Below are 24,773 nucleotides of genomic sequence, written 5' to 3'. Positions count from 1 at the left end.
CGCTCGCGGCTCTGTCCTTATTGGCGCCCAGGCCGGCGGTGGGGCAGGGGCCGGGGCGGCCCTGGGCTCGCTGGGGGCTGCGGGGCTGGGCTGGGCTGGCGGCCGGCGCTCGGCTGCGGGCTGGCGGGGAGAGGCGCCGTGCGGAGCGGGAGGGCGGCGAGCGGGGCCGCCGCTCGGGTGGTGCTGCACGCAGCGCCGCCGCCGTTACTGCGGGGGGATCCCGGGGGAATAAAGCGCTCGAGTCAATACTCCGGAAAAGACATTTCATGCCTAAATGAAAATCTTGTTAAATGTTATTAATTTTGACTTAGAGCGCGCGGCAGCCCCCTGTGCCTTGTATTCCCTTATTAGGGATTCATGTCTTATCAAATATCTAATTAATCTCCCAGACATCATTTGTTCTGGCCAACTTTATCTCCGCCGGTCCGCGGGGAAAAGCCGGGATACGCTCGGTGACAAAGCTCCCTTGAAGCTCCTTTTAATTGTCCAAATTAACTGCGCCGAATTTGCATGTCAAACGGTAAAGGGCAACCTGAGATAAAATGTAAACGTTTTAAAAGCCCCAAACCGAGCACTCGATTTGATAACGAGGCTTTTTAATGTCCGGGAAGACAACTGCTCCTTTCCTTTTCAAAGCCGGTCGATCTATGCAAATAGCGAATTGGAAATGCTTATGTCCCCATGCAGTCAAATGGTCCTTGCGCGGTATTTGAATATCAGTGGCTCTGCTATTGAAAAGGTTCAAGGATGCTCTCTGACTTCTTTGTGATTACTCAGTGCAGCGTCTTATGCCGAAGAAAAAAAACTCGGGAATAATTAAAGGCCGGGCTAAGGCCTGGGAACACATTTGGGACAGGAATCTCATTTAGGCAGCCTCTTTCAAAATAAGGCACAGTTAAATTGACCAGAAGGCAATTATTGAAATGAAAATTATTTTCACTCCCTTTGTCTCCTGACCACCAACCTCACAGCCGCGGCATCGCTGTTTTTTAAAGGCAAATCGTTCAATGAGATAATTGTGCTATTAAAAAAAAAAAAAAAAGGGGGGGGGGGGGAGAAAAAGGGAAGAAAAAGAGGGGAGAGCGATAAATAGATAGATAAATAAATAAATAAATAAAGTTAATTCAGCCCGCCCGCTACAGATCGGAGGGACGGCGGTATTTTAACCCGCCGTAAAATAGGGAACGCTACCAACGCGGGGAAACGGATTCTGCTGTCGGCCACCGACCGGAATAAAGACGTCGCCTCAAAGAGAGCGCAGCGGCCGCGGGCGCTGCCGGCCGAGCCCCGACCCGGACCGAGCGGTGCGGGAGGGCCGCGGCGGAGGACGGGGCTGCGGGTCGGGGCGGCCGGACTGCCCGGGAATGCGGCGGGTGCGGGGCGGGAGGCGGTTTTGTTTTCCATTTATAATAAAACACATCAAAGGGAGCCATCCGGGTCCGGTTTCTGCCAGGCCGGGGTTACGATTCTCAGCTCAGTGATCAAGGACCTCTTCGCATCGCCTTTGCCCCTTCGGGTCAGAAAACGTCCATCACGGACGGGCTGCCCCGAAACGAAAGAAGGGAGCAGCTCCGGGCCGCGGCGCCGGTTCGTTTAACCGGGAAAATAGAAAGCATGTCACCCTTATAAAAATAAACGACGCCATTCTTTCGTACATGTCGGCGATAATTATATGGTCTGGGGAACTTTCACACAAAGAAAAACCGAAACAAAACCAACTCGAGGTGCGAGGAGAGCGGAATAAACCCCGCTTCCCGCTTCCAGCAGCGGCTCCGAAGCGCCCCGTGCCCGGAGGGAGCCGGAACGGAGGGAGGCGGCTCCGCGCAGCCCATCGCTGCGGGGTGGGTCGGTTCGGGCTTCGGCGGCGGAAAGCGGCGGCCGCAACGACCCCCATCGCCGTAACTGCGCCTTTCGCCGTTCGAACGCAAAGTTTCTCCGCGCTCCGCTCGCAGCCTTTTCCCCTCCCCTCCGAGCGCGAATCACTTCGCGACCAATTCCCCCGAGGGATAACGTTCTTAACGCGTCGGGAAGAGGGGAGAAGGAATAATGGTGATAATAATAATAATAATAATAATAACAACGACACAGGGGGGTGAAAACTCCCGGCTTCGCCTTCCCCACGGCGGCCCGCCGGCCTCGGTGCGGCGGCTCTCGGGCGCCACCTAGCGGCCAAACTCGAGGGCGGCGGGGCGAGGTCGGGGGCCGCCTCGGGCGGCGCGGCTTCGCCCGGTGCCCGCCGGCGGGGGACCCCGCCGGCGGGCACCGGGCGAAACCGCACCGCCCTCCCGCCTCGGCTTCGTTGTCTCAGCCGGCGTGCGAGCGTTGCCGGCGAGATGGGCTAATTGCTACGTGGCTGGCGGGGCGCGGAGTCCCTGTCCGCTCGGGGAAGAGACAAAAGTAGAACATTTGAAAGTGCCTTTCCGAGCCGAAAGCTGCCTTACCTGAACGTCATAATTACAGTAATTATGTACACCCAAATTACATGCTAATTCAATTAGAATCAAATCGCTCTAAATCGGAATCAAATGAGGGAGCGGGAATTAATCAATGACAACATAAATAGAGAGCTTCCTACGGGGGGAACTCGAGGTGGCCCCGTCACCTCTGACCGCGTCCCGTGTTTTTGTTAATAATAATAATAATAACAACGATGAAAAGACGCTCTTACCGCCATCCGTGAAGCGACAGCACCTCCTACAGGGCTCCGCCGAGCGGGCCGCGTCGCGAACCCGGCGCCCTGCGCGCTGCCCTCGCTGTGAGGGGTCCCGGCGGGGCTTCGCCCCGAGCCTGCGCACAACGGCCGTTTTCCCGCCGCACCTGGCGCGGTGGGCCCCGCCGTGTGCCCGCCTAAGGGCGGCGGGAACGCCGCGGGCCGCCCGGGCCTTCAGCAGGGAGAGCTTCCCGAGTACGAGCGGCTCGCTGAGAGCTCTTCAGCCGGTGGTCTCTGAGAGGGCGCATCCAACGTGGCACTCTCCCTGTTGGAACTTTCAATCGCGGCGGCCTCACGTCGAAGCCACGCCACTTCCCGGCATGCCCGTGGAAGGAGGCCAGGTGTGCTCAGCACGCACCTCAGTGGGCGCATGTGGCCGGGCCCAGCGAGGTGCCCACAGCTGCAGGCATCGGCTGTCCCTCCCAGGTGGGCACCGGAACCCTGCCACACACAGCCCCTGCTTCGGGAACGCATAGCCCATTGCTCGTTTCTTACCCCCTGAATTTTCCTGCTGCGTGTAATGTGAAGTTTACCACAAAAACAGGCCTTTCCCCCTATCACGCTGCCCATCCCAGAGGGACAGACAGCACTCCGTTCGCAAGACAACGTTCGGATTCTTTGTATGGGCATTCTGAGCAGCCTCCTGTTCCCCCTCACTCCGAGCTCTCACGCACACATTACCATAGGGCTTGACTCTGCCGGGTTGTGCACATCTTAAACTCCCGGCCACTTCATTATGAACACTCCGAGGAACCTCATGCAGAAGCATTTAGAAGAAGGTGACATCGCTTAATGGCTCACCCTTTCAAACTCATTCACACGTGCTTAAAAGATAAGCCAGGTCACTTCCACCATATATTATACTCTGCCCGATACTGAAAAACGGCGTGGCAGTTTTAAGAAGCAGAAGTGGACTGGTAATAAAGCGCCGTTTGCCCTGGCAGCGAGGAGGGGAAGAAAGCTGCCCGTCAGCTCAGCAGCACCTTCACCTGCCCACTGATGCATCTCCACCTGCCGCCCTGAAACAGAAAGCAAAACGTTGCCTCGTGCATTTGTACTGACTCGGAACACCGGAGAAGAAGGCGGTTCTCACTGCTTTTAAATAATAAGGTATTTTATTATTGAAGTTCATAACAGCGTGTGAAGAACAGTCACCGAGGAAAAAAGAAGTCTGTTCCACAGAAACAAGAGGATGGGTATTTACATGGACTTCCTATTACAAACAATGAAACACCCGGAGCAGTTGAGGCTGTAAATATTCTTTTCATGTCTTGAGAGCTTATCGAACAATAACTTGACATTGTACTGACACATACCAACAGGGGTTCAAGACGTTTAGATAGCCCTGACCAAGCTGTACACTGCAGGAGGTCAAAAAATGTTGGCTACACACTTATGTGAACTGTGTCTCTCTGTTGTTTTAACTCCTGAAATTGATCTCTTACGGGGAACTTTAGGAAAAACGGTGCGGTATAAAACAACAACAACAACAACAAAAAGCCCTCTACAACATAATGGTTTGATGTTGGAAGCAGGGATTTTACCCAGAGCCATCTCCAACGTTTGTGACCGTTTAACATACCCCATTTAACATACCCCAGGGTTCTTCCCTGTTACTTTCTGCTTCCCCTCACAGTTGCATCAAAACAAAAGTCGCCACCGCCAAAAAGCAAGAATATCCAACGCTGCTCTGAAATACTTTACAACTCAGCTCTGGGAATGACTGCACGTTCACATAAGATATTTGCCAACAAGAATATTTATACAGTAAGAAAAATACCATAACATTTGTCCTAATTTACAGATATTATAACATCATAGAAACGACACTGTTGGCTTTGTTTAGGCAATGCTAGTTACAGAGGTTGGGAAACGAAGAGCAGTGTGTAACTGAGCCCTTATGAAAGGTATTCATCAAGGAGACGTTTTTGTTTGCACCTGTCCCCCACACTATCTCTTTTTTTTCCTCTCTCGGCTTCTGCTTCTACTCCGTCTGCTCCTTTCTCTGTATTCCACGTTACTGCACCTGTCGCCATTGCCCTCTCTGTATTTTTTCTCCTTTCTGTGCCCATCTGTGCTGGGGCTCCTGGTTTCATTTTTCCTGTGACGCTCTTCACCAGGGCTTTGACTTGGGCTTTTTCTTGTTTGCCTTTGCCTGCGACTGCTGTGACTTGTGCAAGGGCTTCTCCCTCTCCTCTCATCCGCGCTCTGGCTTCTGCTATCCCTCTCCTTTCTTTCAGTCTCTCTCTGGTATCTGCTTTTGGACTTTCTTTCCCCCTCACAGGAGCTCCGTTTGCTGTTCTCCGCAGAACTATCTTGCTTTAAAAGTCTATACTTCTCCCTATCTTTGTCCTTGTTACCGTGACTACTGGAGAGATCTTCATAAAGTTTTTCCTTCCTAGTCTTTGCCTTCCCTTCTGAATCGCTGCTGCTAGCCTCTGAAAACTTGCCTTTTTTTCTTTTCTTAGAATACATCTTCTTTTGTGCCGCTTTATCTCTGCTGTCAGTCTCACTGTCGCTGCTGCTTCCTGAAGTCTCACTGGAGGATGAGGAAGAGGAGCTCATCTTATGTTTCTTGTGTTTACTTTTGCCTTTTTTCTTTTGCTGCTTTTTCTTCTTTCTGTCTTTCTTTTTCTTTTTCTTCTCCAGACGATCCAATTTCCTTTTATTTTCAAAATAAGAGAGCAGTGCAATCAGACTTGTTAGCATACTCTAAATTACAGTCATTGTCTTTTAAAGTTGACTACTTCGCTCGTCCTACACACTGAGTACACTATTCTCCATAAAGGCTCGTTGAATTTCAATCCTCATCCAGCAAAGTATTTAAAATCATTTTCAGCTTCTAACCTTGAGCTAAGCATAGTTAGAAGACGGTTTCTCAATCTCTTCCTTTTAAAATAAGAGAAGTACATTTTGGCCTTATCACCAGGAGTACAGACAATTAATCGGCGGTGCTTTCCTACTGTCAGTCTGCTGGAGACAGTTTGGAAAACCTGCTGCTTTCATTCGTGCATGCTTAGGAGGGATTTTGAAAAGGAAAAAAAGCAATCAGCGTTCCCTTCCCATTAACGATGGAAACTGAGATTTAAAAGCCCACATCCCAGAGATCTCCAGGCAAACAATGCCGATAATTCCAATAACGCCTTCTGTCACGGGTAGAAATGGGAGTGCTCCAGCCACAACTGCACTGCTCTGTCATGCACACGCACTCGCTGCCATTTAACTGCTTTTGCAGAAGTTTTCATTATTAACTCATTGCTTGCTGTGCTTACATGTCTCAGAAAATCAGTGACTGAATAATGACATTACCTGCAGTGTACTGAAAGAATCCCTTCAGACTCTTAAAATCTAAAGGACCCAAACATCTACTGAAGTTCAACTTGGAAAATATGAAGCACTATGATTAGTTGCATTGGGCCAGCAGAAGTTCAAACTGTTTTAAGATACTCAAACTCCGTATACATTCCTTACTTAAAATAAACATAGAATATGCCCAATATTTCCAGTGAACGACTGGTTACGTATGCAGGTCCCATATAAACCTACCTACTCAGGTACCTGCTTAACAGTTGGCCTTTCTCCCCTTCTGCTCTCTGTGTACACAGTGTGTTGGGGGTTTTTTTAACCTTGAAAGCTGACTGCAGTTTTGACCAGTGATATCTGTATGGGATCCATCTGGCAGTAGCTCTTACACACGTTCACATTATTTCAAGAGAATGTTGCAAATGAACAGGGGGAAGCACTGCGAGTCACCTGACGTATGAAATCAATAGGATGGAAGCAGATAATAAAATCCTCATTAACTTGTTATTAGAAGCACAGAAATACGAGGAGCTCCCTCTGCTGGCTTAGCTGAAGCGGCAATCCATAAACCCTGCACCCTAAAGCACACCGACACACCTCAACTGAGACAACGAGGTGCAAGGTCAGGTCCACTTCAGCTGCATGGAATAAAGTAACATACTTGGCCAAGTTGTAAACCAGTAAACAAACATACATAATACATAAAAAAAGCGAGACAAACAAGCATGCTGCACGGTGCTATTTGGGGTCAAGTGTGCGTTAAACAACATTCACGTGCTTCTGTAGCAATGGTGCTAAGCTCTTTGATGACACAGAAGAGGTACAGGGACAAAAGAGCACAAGACAACTACGGAATCAGAGCTACTGCTGACACAGAGCCCTTCCACTTCGTACTACACTTACCTTAAAAGTTTCTGTTTCTGTTTGGTTGACAGTGATTTTAAAAATTCAACTTCTGGATCATCATCTCCTTCGCTTGCAACAAATTCCTAGAAAAATGCAGTACAACGTTCAGTCCGTGGATCAAGATAACCTCCCCATTCAGGGTGCTGCATTAAAAGGCATGCATCTGTGCATGCCTTATTTTTGCAGGGGCACCAATGTGCTTGCATTACCAAGTCAACTCAAAGCTCTTTGGGAAAAGCAACATATTTGATGTAAGGGAAAAAAAAAAAAACACCCACCCACATTCTGTCTCCAAGCTGAGTAGGTGCTGTAATGTGGGGGTTATACAGCAGAAGTTATTAGTAACATATGAAAAATCGCTGCCAGGGAAAGAAACATTTCTGAAACAGTTAATAAAAATGAGCCAATTTTGGAGCCCACACGATTCCCTAGGATAAGTCACCTCATTTTTATCATGCTTGGATGAATAGGTACGATGCTAGTCCTGCTCAAACCCGGAGTAATTTAAGCAAATTACTTTCCTGTCTCAGTTTTGTCATTAGGAAAATGGGTATTAACATATCTACCTTACTGTTGTGCTATTAGTGTTTAAATGCTCATAAAGCGTTCTAGCAATGCAAAATACGGTAATCATACAATCTGCATACAGTATCGCAATCAACAAAGCATAGCTACTTTATGACCCTCAATGCTTCAAATTGTCTACATCTGCTACACTACAGTTCTCCACCATGATGTTCTTAATTTTAGCCACACTTAGGAGGGGAAAGAAGAAATAAAGATTAAAAAGCTCTTCCCCCTACCCCTCCCCCCCCCAAAAAAACAACCAAAAACCAAGAAACACCACACCTAACTTAAGGCTAAAGTACTGCTATCACTGTGCTCCATTTACCAGTGCCCAGATGCTACATTTTTTTCTATCGCACACAGCTTTTTAAAATACAGTTACAAAGGCTGCTCCGGAAGTACTGCCTTCTATTTTATTATGTTGGCCCACAGTGTCAGAGGCAGATGCGGGTGGTGGGGCAGTTGAGGTTGAACCTTCCCACCAATATCCCATTACATGTTGTTGCCGTGTGACAGACGGCAGCAGGGGGGCAGTCTGACAGAATGGTGTCTGACATGAAAGTGTGCATAGCAAAGGTGTGTCACTGAATTCCTCCGTGCAGAAAAAAACTGCATCTTCTAACGTTCATCGATGCTTGCGGAATGTTTATGGAGATCACACAGCAGATGTGAGCACAGTGAGCTCGTGGGTGGTGTGTTTCAGCAGTGGTGACAGTGACATGAAAGACAAGTCATGTTCCAGATGGCCATGCACAGCTGTCACACCACAAAATGAAGAGCATCTCACTCAGTTCATCTGTGTGAATCAGCTAATGGTGGTGACCATGTTGAAAAACAGTGTTATGTAGCTGAGAATATGCTCTATTAAAGTAGTGTTACTGTGTTCTTTGTATTTGTTGTTGTTTCAAGGGAAATAAATAGGAAGCATTACTTTGGGAGCAACCTACCTACATCCAACTGTGGAGACGGAAGGAATTGTTGATTTACTCCGGCGTTTCAAGACCAGCTGAAGGCTGTTGTCTTGTCTCTAATTTAAACTTGGTGACATGGCATTTTGACTATCCTCCCATAGGAACAAAGGTTATTGCATAGCATCTCAGTCAAGTAACGCATGTGAATTTTTCACTTGACATTACTATCAAATTGCCTCTACTTGAAGTACACCTCTTGCAGTCTAAGTAATAACAATTAAATATTTTCTCCCTCAGAAATAACGGACATAACAATATCCAGTTAACCAAAAACATCTGCAGCCATAGCACTCCTGGCAATACTTGGGCGTGCTTTCTCAAACATCCATGCAGAGGCCACCGCTGCATCACAAGTACGTGGCAAAACCCATACCCACTCCCTCACGAAACATTTCATTTCTAGTCACCCAGAGGAGGTATTTAATTTTTTACAAATAGATTAAAAGAAAAAAAAAAAGGTAACTTATGATTCATCATTCTGACTAAAACAGAGCTGGAAAACACAGTAAGCGTCTGGAGATTTTCCACTGGTGCAGCTATTCAGCTTTCCTATGGATATGCATATTGGAAAACATTAAGTAGCAATTCACAAGCAATCACATTTAGATTTATAGACATTTTCAGCTTACTGGTAAAAAGATCATTACCTGTGATGGATCATTTGCGGTCAAGTTTCTCCCCAGTACATTTTGTTTCAGTGCAAACCCACTGTTTCTCATCTCCGCTATTAGCTCCGAGGGGTGCATTGATGGCCCTGTTCACAAAAATCACAGTTTGAATGTATCATTTATATCTCTCTACCTTTTTTGGACTCCGCAGTAGGAATTCAGTTGAAGCTTTGTTAAGTAAAATCACAGCTAAATCAACTCAATAATCTTCTGCTGAGCAAATAATCAGATATGATTTTCTAAAACAGCAGTCTGGAGATTCAGAATAGAAAATAATTGCATTTTTCTTTAAGTACAAGGGGATTCTCTTATGTAACTTTGTCATGTTGAAAACAATATATTTAGCTAAGTGTATTTCTGCTGTAGTACAAAGAGCACAGAAAACCGAAGGAAAAAACATAAACCAAGACTTGGAAGTGCCTCTTCTCCCCTAACACAATGGGGAAATGCGTTGCTACTATGCCACTAATTAGCTATTTTTCATAATTTTTCACACGTTTCTGAAGTTAAACACAGAAAGTAACCATCACCAGAAACGAGGTATACTGATGGAAAATAAATACATGGAAAGATCAGTTACGTCCTTACTCATTCTAGGGCCCCCCAGATGTGCTGGGTGTCTGTGCTGTTACCCTGAGTCCGCTCACAGCTTTCAGCTTCAAAAGCATGCAGTGCCTCACACTACTGTAGGTGTTTGGGATTAGGCACAGCAACTTTGTCTGCATCGTGCTGGCTTTGCTGTAACTTACATACCCCACCCCTGGCTCTTTGGCTTTAACTGAATGCTACCATTATCAATATATCATATGATTCACTGAACAGGCATTTTCTCTTCACCCTAAACACACCTGCTTTCGGTAGGTCCCCTTTGGTAAATCTCCATAGCGCTTAGTTCACTAGCCTTCCTGTCAATGACTGTGTAAGGCAAATGGAGAAGGCAAGCTAAGTAAAATTCGAAGGCACGTTATGCAGAGTACGGAGCAGTTAGTGGGACATCACTAAACTACACGTAAACCGTAAGGTTATCTTTTCCCCCCACAGATGCACTCTTACCAGTAGCTCATTTTCTAGAAACAAACCGTTTAGGCATTCTTTGTTCACAGCAGCGCTGGGAAGAGGTAAGTCAAGTCATTTCCTCTTCCACATAAAAAGCCAATCACAAATGCACGATGTTACTGATTTTGGTGCATTTCTGCCCAACTGACTGCAGCTGTGCTGTAAAGCACGGACCAACACAAGCGAAGAGGAGGCCTGCCAGAGTGCCCGCTCACACCAGGATCAGCACAGCCACACACATAATAGGTATGCTAAAAAGGAAAGCAAACATGGCTAAGAGAAATTTATAGAAGCCTCGCTTCCATGTTTATTAATGACATCAAGGAGATACATTCATAGCTCCACCTGCAATGCTTCAGACGCAATATGGTACTACCGTAACAAGGACAGCTGACACATCACTGTTACTCCTGACTGGTGGACATGGACAAGGTGTACCAAACATACAAGACCTTGAGATTCAAGTGCTTTATGAATTCAATTGTTTCTTATTTGGTCTCCCTTTAAAACTGTATGTTAAGGACTCACGGTAAGCTTGGGCCGAGAGGCTCTCAGTTGGCTATCATCTCAGGAACAGGTGCTACCTAAGTATTCCGTGGGTGGCATCCATCAATTTTCAATCACTCATTCATCAGAAAAGAAACATACTTCGTGCTGTGCAAATGGATGTCCCCTGTCCTGGTTTTAGCAGCATTCTGTATCACGACACCACCTGGCAGGCTATTGGGTGCAGAGGCACAGCGCACCGCGCAGCGCTGTTATCTTGTTATCTCTCCTTATCATAACTGAGTGGTTTTTCTTTGCTTCTCCCCAAAAGGGACCCCGTTTCCCTGCTGTGCTTCAACCCACGACATCCTCATACGTGCATTCCTTAGGGACTTGTGAGACTGTCTGTGAAGAAGCTAGCTCAGTCACCTCACGCAGGTGAGAAGGACCAGAGAGGACATTATGTCACAAGTCAATAGCACCTAGATGCAGGAATTCTGTAAAAATAGCTGATTGCTAGGATTTCTAACAGAAGCCTCCCAGCGTTCCTCCATCAGCTAACTAAAAATAAGCTCAAAGTTATAATGTTTCATCATCTGTTTCTTATCCTTTCTGAAACAAGTCAAAAAGAGTACCTTGCTATTTTTAAAGAGCAATTTTTCAATCTGCCAAGCTCATTTTCTAGAATTTACGTTTTTATTTTTCACAATTTTTACCTTTTCCGTGCCTTAAGAAATACTGTTTTCAAGCAAATAGGCTGCTATTTCTTTCTGTTTCTTACTTCTCAGAGCTTTTAATGCCTTCACCCTCTCTTATATTTTGTTTAAGGTAGTTTTTTAAGGAATGAAAAACACGGATGGCTCAGTTAACTCAGGGTTGGGACATAAGATCTGCAAACTCAAACCATTCAATGAAGTGTGGAAGGAAGGATTTCAGCCTTCACAAAGTACAACCTGAGCGCAACCTTAGCTTGACAGCAATTGGTGCATCTCTGCAATATTCATGCAATTAAATAAATAGAAGAGCTGTAAGTAGAATTTTTCTGAAGCCCACATGAGCATCAATTATGCTGGATTTCAGAAGGATATCATACGAAGACCTCTACAACATATTGTCAATTTGCTTCTATAACAAAGAGCACTCCAATTTCTTACTGCACTTTACTGAGATCAATTTAACAGAATCAATTCTGCTTCTATTAAACAACCAGGGGGCAATATAATTCTGGATTTCAATTACTGACCGCCTAGCTTACAGCAGGCTCTCCTACCCCACATTATTACCCCCGCTCTCAGCGCAGAAACAAGAGCAACCTATAGCCAAAACTGTCATTTTCCATTCTGCCTGTACTTTCCACAAAGCCGCAAACGCACAGAGCATGTGTAATGCTTTGTTGTTGCCAGAATGTTTCCTCTAATGAGCATGGGCAAAGGGCTCCTCCTTGGGAGAACAATGCTGGCTGTAACACGCCATCCAGCAGACCTCCATTAAAATGTCTGAAGCACATTTATCAAATTATCCAGTATTAGCAAACAGGACGTTAAAACCTTTTTTCGTAACAACTGTGATTAAATACCACTTTTTCTACAACAGTTTCAGTGGCAGTAAGGACAGACCATAATGCTGTGATTGCCACTATCACCAAGATAGCACTTTTCCATCTATCTGCTCATGCTACATACCCTCGACAGCGTCAGCTCAACTTACTGATAAAAGCTTTCACTGCTGTCACCAGCACAGATAAACAAACCCATTCATTCTTCGCGATCGATGAAGCTCCTATCTAGATTTTTATTACGGAATACATACGAAAAGCAAAGAGGTGAGAAGCAGTAATACTGTAACCAACATTCCAACCTGTGGCAGAGGAAATCACCCTAGCCAGTACGTAGCAGATGCTAACAGAGATGAAATGTAGACAAACATGAATAAAAAGCACACTGGCCTATCTGCTAGCCCTTCATCACTACGCTTCACATTCGGTATACTCCTCTCTATCTAGGCTTAAAAAGTCACTTACAAACCAAGGACAAGAGACTCTTGGGGCTTATCCATTATTACCACGTGCTTTGTGTTAACAAAGTAGCATGGTGATGACACGCTTAGGCCTTTCTCATGCTCACCTTGGACAGCATGATGCCGTAAATCTTCCAAAAAGAAATGTGATTTGCTATATGATAGCAATATTAAAGCCGTGCTCTGCTGTTGAATAAATCAATCACATTGGCAACTCCCACTCAGATTCTAAAACCTTATTAGTGATCTCTAAGCAAAACAAACAGGAATTTATTGAATTACCCACTGAAGATGAACAGTGCATCATCAGCTCACAAGCAAGACAACTCCACTGGCTGAGGACAGCATAGCTGCATGCTACAGTTTCCAAACAGGAACAGAAAGGAAACAAACAATGCCCAGCTCTGTTGGGTCTGCAGGTGGAGTACTGCAGACCTGCATACACCAGAAGTTTGCAAACAGCTCTTTCACCTTAAATAAGCGTTGGAAAACCACGCTGCTGGTTGCTTTAACAGATGATCACAAGAAGGGTGAATATAGGCTGAAATCAGAATGTGACTTTGCATGGTGGCAGGGCGTGTCATTTAGACTCAAGGCTTTTTGGGTTTTGCTTTAAAAGACAACCTAACATCAAAATTACAAGAAACAGGTTTGTCAATAACATACCCATATACTTTTTGTGCTCTCCACACGGTTCTGTAGGTTCTTTTTCAGATGGCTTAAAAGGAAACGGAACAAAAATGGGAAAGAATTACAGGCTGAGCCTAATCACACCGTATCTTCTGTGAAGTCTCACCGCAGTTGTGGCAGAGATAAGAGTAGACACTTCTCATTTATCTAAAGGACAAAGAGCTATTATCATAATTATGTGATCGTGACCCTGGTCGTGAAGAACTCAGCAAGTTTATGCAGCCTCCACTAATTCAGAACTGATCATTTTTCACTGATAATTTTTCCATCTCTTTCGGGGATGACTCCATTCAGACCATATTTACACTTCAAAGCAACTGCTGCAGTTGGCATCGAGAGAAACCAACGAACACAAAACCTCTGGCTTTTAATTAGCTTTTCTTCAGGGCGTCTGCAGTTTAACTGAATGTAACGCATTGCCGTGCTTTTGTCACAGGCTGTTTCAGAGAATCTTGAATTTTTAAGAAGTAAAAAAACATTTAAATCATCAAACTGCTACAGGAATCCATATTTATTACTCAAATGCCATTCACACCAAATACAGAGGCTTCTGAAGCATAAATGGAGGATTATTCTGAAATGAGATAGTTCTTGAACTACATGAAGATTCTGTTAGGGCTCCTACTGCTCACAATCAAAGGTCTCAGCTGCAGACTGTAAAGGAAAGTTTCATACGCGCTGCATTTCTGCAGATGACCATTTACACAAACGGTCGCAGTTAGCATATTCAAATATCTCTCCTTTGTTAATACAGATTCAAGAGAACACTTAAATCCACTCCTGCATCCCCAGTACAAAGCACTTTTTATCTGTGGGAAAACAAAATGGTACCACATCGGTTGCTGGAAAACATGCCGGGAGATTCTACGCATAATATAATACAGACGTAGATCTCATTTTTCTTGTCTTAGTATGGCTGACTATTACAACGATCTGTAAGGCGAGGGATTTCACACCCCAAAGAAGCTGAAGATCAGCGAGTGACAGACAGGCACGGTGAGTGTGGGGACACTTGGGTAACGCAAAGAGAAGCGGCACACGCTTTAGGAGGTGCTGATGAGCCTTTGGAAGGCTGCATTCACGGTGACACACCAAGAGCTTTTTCATCTTGGTGGAACGTCAGGCACTAGATATATATACATGTCACTCAGTCACATTTTGACTTGTATATCCCAGAGTTTTCCATAAATGTGTAAATATTTTGCAGAGTCGTTTGTTTCTTCACTGGGCAGAATATATACAGAGCCAGTTGGCCATAGCGTGTTGAGAGCAGTGCAGAGCATGATGCCCAGCACTCTCCAGCCGAGGTTTAATAGGCCAAGAGCATCACATTGGATAGATTCATCTGACTGTGGCACTTACGGACAATGTCAAAGTGAATTAACAAAACTACTGCAGAAGTTTTTGCATGCCAAACCTATGAGTCTGTGTTCTAATAATGTCAAACAAACAAACAGCATGGAAAAGCACCAAAGCCAACTGCTGTTGCTGATTAACGATTAAAATAAAGGATTATACAGGCAAACTCTGAGATGCTGGTGACATGCTTTTCTGCTGTCTGTATCACGTACTCTGTATGTGCATATACACACATATATACAAAGCTGCACGTAAAGTCAGAACCACAAGAGATACTTTCATCTTGTCTGAACTTGGAAAGTTGGGGTTTTACCAGTAAAAAGAAGATGGTAAAGCAGTTTAGCCCAAAGCAGCATTTTGATTGCCTAATTTAACTTTGTAAAGGAGAAGTAAATCTTATAAGTTGGTCTCTGTACGCGTCACAGCTGGAGCATTCTAACACTACTTGGCAGTTCCCAGTGATCAAAGTAAGTTACTTTATATCTAAAACTAAGAATTTCATAATGGAAATAATGCAACATCAGGGGGTGCAGTTATCATGAAATAATTACACTCCTGGGAGATTACAGACAAGGCTGTACCCCAGGGGTGTGATTATCCCATGCTAACCACATCCACTGAAATTGCCTTATTGCAGAAATAATCTCTATTCACCGGTGAGATATTATTCAAAAGGCGCTTTTTTAATGGTAAGATTATTATTTTTTTTTTCTGGTATGAATTACCTGCTAGATGAGTAAAATAGTCCCAGAAGCAAAATAACCAAGCCTAAGCTAAGGGACTGATTGTAATTATTTTGCTGTTTGCTGGTGCACTGCAGTGTATTTTAGGTCTTGAAAGACTGAGGTCTTCACTCGAACAGAACGGAGTCCCATGCCAAGCACGCTGCAGCCCTGCATTGGTTCCACCTGAGCAAAGCAGAGCCAGCGACTGGTCCCTGTGTGAGATACTCAACACTGAAACCGCTTAGAGATTGCTGTTCTGGGTTACAGGCAGAAAGGAAGATGACAATGCAGCCATCACGTGAGATAAGTGCAAAGACCAGTACCTTTCTGCTGAATTAAGAGAACTGTACCTCTTTCCTCAAAGATAAACAGAGCAGAACTTCAGGTAACCCAACTACAGCCAACAAAGTTTCGTTTTCACTCATTTTAAATTAAACATTTCCCCTGAGGCTGAAAAGCTTGAGTCCAAAGAAGATATTTTACTCTGCTCTCTTCCTGAAGGAGAAGATTAGAACAGAAGACGTAGCGCTCGGTGCAGGTGCGGTACTCAGCGTTTTCTCTGCGTGTTGAGATGCATCATTTATAGTGTATCAAAGGAAATAACACTGGCGATTAAAAGTGAAATGTGCATTTCTCATTCCTGTAGCAGAAGGTCTTCCTAAGAACAGACCGGACTACTTTGAAACACTTGAGGCAATAAAGCATCAAGAAATGCAAGAAGGTTGGAATGCAGTAACTGTGCTTGTTGGAGATCACCATCCAAAGCACTAATTCACTGTTCCGTTCATGTGCTGTTTCTTTCCCTTTGACATGACCTACTCGTTTCTGCATTACTTTCTTTCAATTTGAAATCCTACTGAAACTTACTGATTGGAGAATTTAAAGATGCACGTTACTCTGCTGTGCTTTTAAAGATGCCATTCAAAGAATACCTTTTGAAGGCATTTTAAGTTTTTGGAGGAGGAAAAGGCAAGATGGGGACAGGCTGCTTCTGCTTCCTTTTGCTCTCTGGTTCAGCCACATGACCTGCTGCAGGGGCTGGGACAGACCCAGAAGCATTTTCTTCTTTTTGAGGGTACAGAACAGTGCTGAGCAGCGTTTGATAGGCACAGGCCAGGCCCCAGCACAATGCAGTGAGCTCTAACTCCTTCATATTACCAGGATCAGGGCACACCTTTTTGAAACATTCTGTCAGCTTTTTAGGATTCTGCATTTGATAAGGGGCGAATTCCAAACCATGCAGAAATGGTGATACATACCTGCCCATCTCCTCCCACACACCTTGCCACCCCCAACCAACCTGCCTCAAGGCGCATCTCTGGCTGGTGTTTTGCAATGGTGGTTTAACCACAGATAAAACCAGAAACACATGAAGAAGACCCAGCAATAGGATTGTGCCAGTTTGAACATCCCAGCTGTATTCAAAAATTTGCCTGTTGTAATCAGCTTGTTAATAGTTTTCACAGTAAGGTTCCCAAATTGCTACAACGATGGCAGTACTGAGTACAAATACCACATCAAGTTCATGGTCCATGTAACGAGTGTGTGCTATCTACAAACTGGCAAAACCATCTGTAACCTTAGGCCAGCCCCCAGCAATGATAAACAAGAAAGGAACTAAGAAAAGTAACCACGAAAGTAAATAAAACCCCACTGGGAGTGAAAGAATCAATACTGTGACCAGCAACTACTATGCTACTATAAAGCTTGTAACAATTTTAACATGCTCTGGTCAGATCCATCACTATCTCAACCCTTCAAGCCCCATGTTGGACACCAAAAAGGACTGCTGTGGTCTAACCTGGCTGTCAGCTCAGCACCACACAGCCATTCACTCACTCCCTCCTCCCAGCGGGAAGGAAAGAGAATCAGAAAACAAAGCCTCATGGGTTGAGAAGAAGACAATTTACTAAGACAGAAAAGGAAAGTGATGTGCAATGCCACTGCTCACCACCCTCCAACCAACGCCCAGCCAATCCCTGAGCTGTGGCAACCCCCAGCCAGCTCCCCTGGTTTTGTAGTTCTGCACGATGCCACACAGTATGGAACGGTGCTTTGGCCAGGTTAGGTCATCTGTGCCAGTTCTGTCCCCTCCCAGCTCCCTGTGCCCCCCAGCCCCTCACTGCCAGGGCAGTATGAAAAGCTGAAAAGCTGAAACATCCTTGGCTCTGTGCAGCCCTGCTCAGCAACAACTACAACATTGGTCTGCCATCAACACTTTTTCTCCTAAACGGAACACAGCATCTTAGCAGACATTATAGAGAAAATTAACTCTGTTCCAGCTGAAACCAGGACAACGGGCTAGATTGGATCCTTCGAAGAAAATTAGCTTCATAAGCTATTTGCAGTCCTGGGATATTAACTGTTACACTTTATTATTACTATATCTCTACTTCTTAGATCACTGTACTCTTCATTTATGAGACAATACTTACATTTCAAATTTCAAAACACACTAAGTAGGAACAAGCTTTCAGAGATGGAGCTCCTACAGAAGGAATTACTTCCTAACCTTTCAAAGTGTTACTTACTTTAAGTAGTATTTTCTGCCTTCTAGGCCAATCTAAGTAAGAATGGCACAGTAGAACACATTTTCAATATACTGCAAGATAATCAGAAAAAAACCAACTAGGAATAAGCAGCTTAGGAGTAGTAATGGATATAATTACTGATAAAGAGAAGCAGGAAGAAGCAAAGCTCAGAGAGCTGTGTTTTATAGAGGAAGACAAGAACATTCACAGAGGTGCACGCTGGCTCAGCATTAAGGGTCATAAAAAGCATTGGGTAGATTCAATGAAAGGAAACAGCAATGAAGAGAAATGGTCAAAGCGAGATTATACTTTGCTTGTGGGGGTGTTCTGATCAGAACATGACAGGTTTTGGCTTTTTAGTATTGCGGTGCCCTGCCAGGAAATGTAAAAACACTGTTCTGACAAACTGACTTTATCCTCAGCCAAGGCTAAGTTTACAGAGCGGACTGCAGATCCGCACACGGTAACACCCGGGTAGAGCTCCCAGCAGCACAAAGACAAGGACTTAATCCCCCATCCCAGACGACATAGGACTGGTTTCAGGCTTTAGTCCAAAAAGGATATGTACATGAGATGTAAGCTTCACTCGACACATGCATAAATTACGAGTCTTAAGAGAACTACTGAATTAAATAATCTGTGTTTTCACTTAACTGTATACTTCATTTACAGTCGTGGAAACTCCAGAAGCCCTCAAAGGAGCATAGCTTAGCTTGTTATAGCTAAATCAGAGGGAGATTTAGAAAAGCTGATGAGAGGATTGCATGCCTGAGGTTAGAAAAAGCAGACAACCTTTTTACTGCTGATCTAATTAACGATATTACCAGCTCCTATAAACCTCTTATCTGCTATTAAATGAAGAACTCACAATTGTTTTAAATTTTTACCACCACTGTTTTTACATACAGTTTTCTTCAAAGAAAGAATGAGAAGGCAGTAGTATCATTACAGCTGACTATTCAAACCCAAGATCACAGTGCCTTACAAATTATATATACAAACCCTGATCTGTCACCCGCCCCTACTTGCTGAAATCCTTCCTCTCAGCCTGCTAAAGACCGTGCTCAGCACAGCACACTGTCTTCCAACTTGGAAATGTGAGGTCATTTGCACAGCCTGAGTACATATAAACAGTTTTACAGCTTTTCCCTAAATACAACATTCATCCTGTGAGTTAAATCCCTCTCTTAGGCTTAGCATGACTGTTTGGAAAGCTGCCCGAGAGCCTCTCTCTCCATAGGAAACACGCAGCATTCCAACTTTCCTGCACCTAGATAATTAGTTTGGTTGGGTTTGAAGCAAGCAGTTAGCCTTACATTGACGCTGCAAAGTGCCTGCATTAGAAATAATGAGTCCATTTTCAAGCTGGTGCAAGCATGCACCAAATATTTTCAAATTTCCCAGCCAAGCACTCCTAAAAATTACCCACATCATTTGAACTGGAATAAAAAACCCAACGTTCTGCAACATAAAAGCACATCTGACGTGTAACAGCTGCACTGTATAATTCTACCCCCACCAAATGCTCCAAGCACAGTTTTGTCTAAGGTAGGAATGAGGTAAGGAAATGATTTAATCTTATAACCTATTGAATATAAAGGCTGAGAACGTCAACTGCGGGATTGCTAACACAATGGTATAATCATCAGACAATGCCTAGAAGCAGAGGAGCATAGGAGGCATTGTTTCCTTCAACTTAAGTCTTATATGCCTCATCCAAGAGAAATGAAATATCTGCGTGGTGTAATTCTGAAAGGCATGACTGCTGGTAGGCCCAACGTGAAATAAAACTAACAGCTACTACATAAAATAGGTGTCCTGAGCAGAAACAGAAGGGTAGGTGTTAACAAGCGTGCAGCTGTAGTGATATCCCTGCAAAACTGCAAGATCATGATCTTGAAGTGCAGTAGCAAGTCTGAAGACTCACCCACCTTACCAGGTGTCTCTTAACAGACCAAGACTTGGAAAATATTAAAGGCATTACTAACTTGAGTCAACTTACAGCGCTCCAGGCAAACATCATTTAATTTGAATGCTTACATCCACTTCTTTACTAAAACCTAATTAAAAACAAATCGCTCCCAAAGCAATCAGAAGCCAGCTGAATGGAGACCAGGCCTTGGAAAGCTCGGTTTCAGTTACTCATCCATTTATAGAAGTGCAATCAGATATATTAAAAAAATACCTCCAATTTTCCAACTGATCAACAAAAATATACTGATATACTGAAGCTTTTCAGAGCAGTTTGCCTGAACCTGAACTGGGACAGTCTTAGACGACAGATTACCCGAGTATTTATTTGGTAACAGGTATTCTCATTCCCATGTAAACAATTTCACTGCAGCTTCTGAATTTTCATCACAAGAAGAATCAGCAGTCTGTACAGTCTTTACAGATTCTTCTAAAAATGAGTTACCAGAAAATTAGATCCCTAGCATTTGAAATGATCTGAAACGTTGGACAGAACATATGAAAGGAGAAACCTTTTCCCCGTTTCATCAACCTTTCGAAAGCAGATAACATTTACAAAATTAAACCTGAGAAGTTTTCCCCACATTTTTATCCGGAGCCTCAGAAAGGCATTTGCTGCCTACCTGACCCATCACTGGACACTGAGCTCGCGTTGATTCCAGAAAGGCCAAACAGAGGACATTCTCGATCGGTGTTTACGTGGCCCCACTTGTGGCACTTAATGCATCTCACGTTCCGCACCTAAAAGGTAAAAAAAGAAGCCAAACAACACTGGCTTAAGTTACTTAACAATACAACCTAACATTACCAGAAACATTTGTGCTATTAGGCAGAAGAAATGCTCTTAAACTCGCTGAGGAACACAACAAAATTAAGTCCACGTGGATGCTCTGCAGTTAGATAATATCTGCAATACACTCAAGACCTGCACAGAGTGGAATGTATGCGACTTGCCTGGATGCCAAACGGCTGGTCTCTGATATTCATGTCATCCTTAGCATACCTGTTACACAAACACAAAAAGCAAACACATGTGAATTCACTTTGCTTTTTAATCCATCACACACCAGACTACCTTGAGGCCTCTCCTTGTACAGCAGACCCAGTTCAGAGGCATGCTTCTGCTAAGCACTCGTTTCAATATAGTAAACATTAGTTTTGATATATTTTCAAATCCAGATGTAAAATCTGAACCAAAACTAAGCTGACCGAGGAAATGGTTCCAGGTTTACAGCTTTTACTGATTAACTGCATGGGCATGAATGGTGACACAAAACGACCCGCCAAATAATGAAACTGAAAAGAAAGAAGAAAAAGAAAAGGTAATGGAAGGTAAGTAAGAAAAGGATATATTTTCTGTGGGTAAAATCCAGACATCTTACTTTTCTCGAGGGGCGACTTTTTGCCATTCAAATTTGTATTCAGTCTCTCCTTCTTGCTACAAAACACAAAGCATGGCAAGTTTGAGCTTTTTCAGTACACTTCCAGAAAGCAGGTAGAAAATGGAATGAAACAACGTAATGAAATACCTCTTTAGCTTCCTCTTCAAATTTTCAGAAATCATGAAAAGAAAAGAGACAAGATATTAATTATAGGCATAAAATGCAGCTGGTGCCCAATCTGGAAGCAAAACATGTTGAAGTCCACACTAATGCGACAGTAAATTAAAATAGAGAACACAAACAGCCAGCTTCTAGTATATGCAGTTGCAGATCCTTTAAAACCTGATCATCTGTTAAAATTACATCGCTGTGATAGAGAAGCACAAAAACATGCAAACTCTAGGCAGGGAAACACTGTAGAAAAGCTTGGGGTTGGACAGCAATGCTGCAAAGCTCTCTGGTTTTCAGAGAGAAGATCTGTTTCCTAGTCAGGGCGTCAGTCACAGCAGTTACAGAGGGACTCACCCTGTCGGATGGTTATCATTAACTTTATTAATATGCAAACCCAGAATGAACGGAGGAAATCTCGTTAGATTTCTCTACTCATATTTCTCAGAATAAGTGCTTCCCAGACTGCAGTACTGTTAAAATGGGCATCTTTGCTAGCTAATTCATAAAATGTAAACCACAGTTTATGGAAGCTTTTCCTCTCACAAGGTTTAATGCAATTCCTAGCAGGCAGGGTTTACTGCAAAGCAAGTTCTGTTTATATTAAACTTAACACTTGGGTTAGCAGGATCTCAAAAACACCCTAAAAACTACTTAATAAACATTACTGCATCATTCGCTGTCTCAGTCCCGTGGGCCCATACTTATCATTTCAGTTTCACGTTTTAAAAAGGTCACGTTTAAGGCAAAGACAGTGAAATGCTTCTGTTCTGTATTATGCATGTGTCATAATTAAAAGAAAAATTATCAAGAATAACATTTCAATTTGGTGGAGATGGGCTTGCAAGAAGGGAACAGAGTCCGAGCCTCCTTCAGAAGGTCGGTCAGCCTTCAGGGCTTTGAATCAGCCCTGGTGAGCCTTCTCAGGCCCAGTGGCTGGGAAGCACGCCTGGGCCATACGCTGGCTTTACTGCGCCCTCCTGTCTCAGCAGGTCAGCACAACAGCTACAGGACAACCTGTTTTTCACCTTTTTACCAAACCGGCAACCATACTTTGTGGTAAAATCTGAACAAAAGGTATTTTAGCAGAAGTCATCGGTTTAAAATTACGTTTGCTCTGAGCCTAAGGGATTACTTCAAGAGGTTTTGAAGTTTAATAACTGCACAATCTGCTGTACGATGGGCCCATGTAAGCATTGCCAAGGGTTTTAGTTCTAAATGCATTTTCAGGGAGAAACTCCTACAAATTATGTTTTCTTACCCCTGCACTTACACCTATCAGTCACTAAAACTTAACAACGTCAATGTGTCCGCCAGGCTTGCAGGAACTCCTGCTGGTGAATGTACTAAACACAGTCACAGCCAGACCCACCAGAGTTGGGTCATCCAGCACTTATTATTCACAAGATCATCATCAACTGATTAATTTCTTGCTTTGGCATCTCCCACGCCTGACATGAATCGAGCCGAATTTCGGGCAGAAGTTTTAAGCAAAAGCTACCTTGATATTTCTAAGAAGGAGAGCTGGCCAAAACAGTCTGTGCTGCTGCAGTCAGTGTGCTGCTAAGGTCTAGTCTTCCTCACCCAGTGCTTTATAATGCCTTAAAGAAGGCATTGGCCACCCTTGGCCAAGCACAGAACCTCCGGTGTTGCCATATCTTCCCTTCACACTGAACTGTTGCTTAAAAAAGTATTCCTCAGTTTGAGTGAAATTAAAGTACTGTGCGAACAAAACTATTAAATATGATCCATCTCTGCACATTTCCAGGGGGAAAACAAAAACCGACACCTTCTAGCATTACCCCTCCATGACCATGCTGTTGTAATATCTAAACGACCGTATTTATTTGTTCAGAGGGCCATTAGCTCTGCAGCACTGCCTGCCCACAAACAGACACCCCGGTACCTTTCTTTGCTCCAGGTGGGGCCTCGTACATGAAGTTAAGGCCATTCTTCACACGCTCATCTCCCATAAGCAACCTAAACGGAAAGGATGGAGTTTGGCGTCAGTACTTTTGCATGCTCCGCTGCGTACCTAAGATCACACATTTCAGTCATGGCTGAAATGCAGTTCTGCATCAGAATGTTGCAATGCCAGGTCACCTGCTGTCCTGTTCTTTGGAGCAATGACTGAGGGGGAATCTGATTCACGTTGATAAATATCTAAAGGGAGGTGGGAGGCAAATGGATGAGGCTGGGCTCCTCTCAGCCACGTGTACTGACGGGACAAGGAGCAACCGCCTAAAACTCATACATAGGAAGTTCCTTACAAACGTGCAGAAGAAATTCTTTACGGTAGGGGTGACGAAGCACTGGAACAGGCTGCCCAGAGAGGCCGTGGTGTCTCTTCCTACGGAGACATTCAAGACCCATGTGGAAGCCTACCTGTGCAGCCTATTGTACGGCACCTGCCTTAGCAGGGGTTGGACTCAATAATCTCTTGAGGTCCCTGCCAACCCCTGCGGTTCTGGGATTTGAAAGCAGTTCTGCTCCATCAGACAAGTTTTCCAGCCACCGGGCTCAGCTACCGCCATGGTCAGAGAGAAACAGTGTTTCAAGCAGCTGGGGAAGAGCCGGCTCTCACCTGTTATCATAGGACTCCTGCTCTTTAAGATACTGTTGCATTAATTCTTCTTGTTTCTTCTTATCATAGGATATTTTCTGTTCCGCCATCCATACCTAGTTAAAACAAGGAGGTTTCTGCTTCAAGCGGACAGGAACCTACTGCAAAGCACACCCACGTGCAATCATTTGTTCAGCGCGCTGAAAATCAGCTTTCAGCCAAGTATAATTCTGATAAGCAAAAACTTCCAACAACATTTGCGAACGAGCACGGGAAGCTAAGTAACGCAGAGGGCAAACGAAGCTCAGACAACACGCAGGGAACGCCGCAGTGCTGCCCGCACCGCCACTCGCACACCGCGGGTGCCGGGAGCTGCGGGCAGCGCTCTGCGGGCAGCAACGGAGGGCGGCGACTGGCAGTGCGAGGCAACGCCGCGCCAGGTAGGGCTGGAACCGGGAACGGAGACGGCCGTTCGAGCTCGGGAGCACTGGGCTGCGGCGACGTACAGCACGCGGCCGGGGTACGCCGGAGGGCCGCTCACCTTTTTGATGTTGGACTTGGAGGCGGGGTGGAAGTCCTTCTTGCACATGAAGTTGGCGAACGACTTCCCCATGGCGGCGGCGAGGAGCGACCCGCCGGCTGCGCGCACCGGCTCTACCGCTCGCTGCGGGCCTTCCGGGCCGGCGGGCGGGCCTTCCTGC

The 24,773-nt window shown here is 44.7% G+C and overlaps 1 protein-coding gene across 1 annotated transcript; it reads right to left on the bottom strand.

Annotated features, from left to right (window-relative positions):
- Positions 1 to 3,806: 3,806 nt before the first annotated feature.
- Positions 3,807 to 24,740, bottom strand: CIR1 (corepressor interacting with RBPJ, 1). The gene is made up of 10 exons (NM_001031386.2): positions 24,614 to 24,740; positions 24,094 to 24,188; positions 23,416 to 23,489; positions 21,489 to 21,502; positions 21,342 to 21,397; positions 20,914 to 20,962; positions 20,583 to 20,700; positions 9,105 to 9,211; positions 6,917 to 7,002; positions 3,807 to 5,372 (listed from the first exon to the last, which is right to left on the bottom strand). Exons 1-10 carry the CDS (start codon positions 24,683 to 24,685, stop codon positions 4,661 to 4,663), a joined length of 1,383 nt encoding a protein of 460 aa, NP_001026557.1. The 5' UTR covers positions 24,686 to 24,740; the 3' UTR covers positions 3,807 to 4,660.
- Positions 24,741 to 24,773: the final 33 nt, after the last annotated feature.

Source organism: Gallus gallus, chromosome 7 (genome assembly GCF_016699485.2).
Source record: "Gallus gallus isolate bGalGal1 chromosome 7, bGalGal1.mat.broiler.GRCg7b, whole genome shotgun sequence".
NCBI lineage: Eukaryota > Metazoa > Chordata > Aves > Galliformes > Phasianidae > Gallus > Gallus gallus.
The sequence above is the reverse complement of the archived record's forward strand: the minus strand, read 5'-3'. Positions and strand labels throughout refer to the sequence as shown.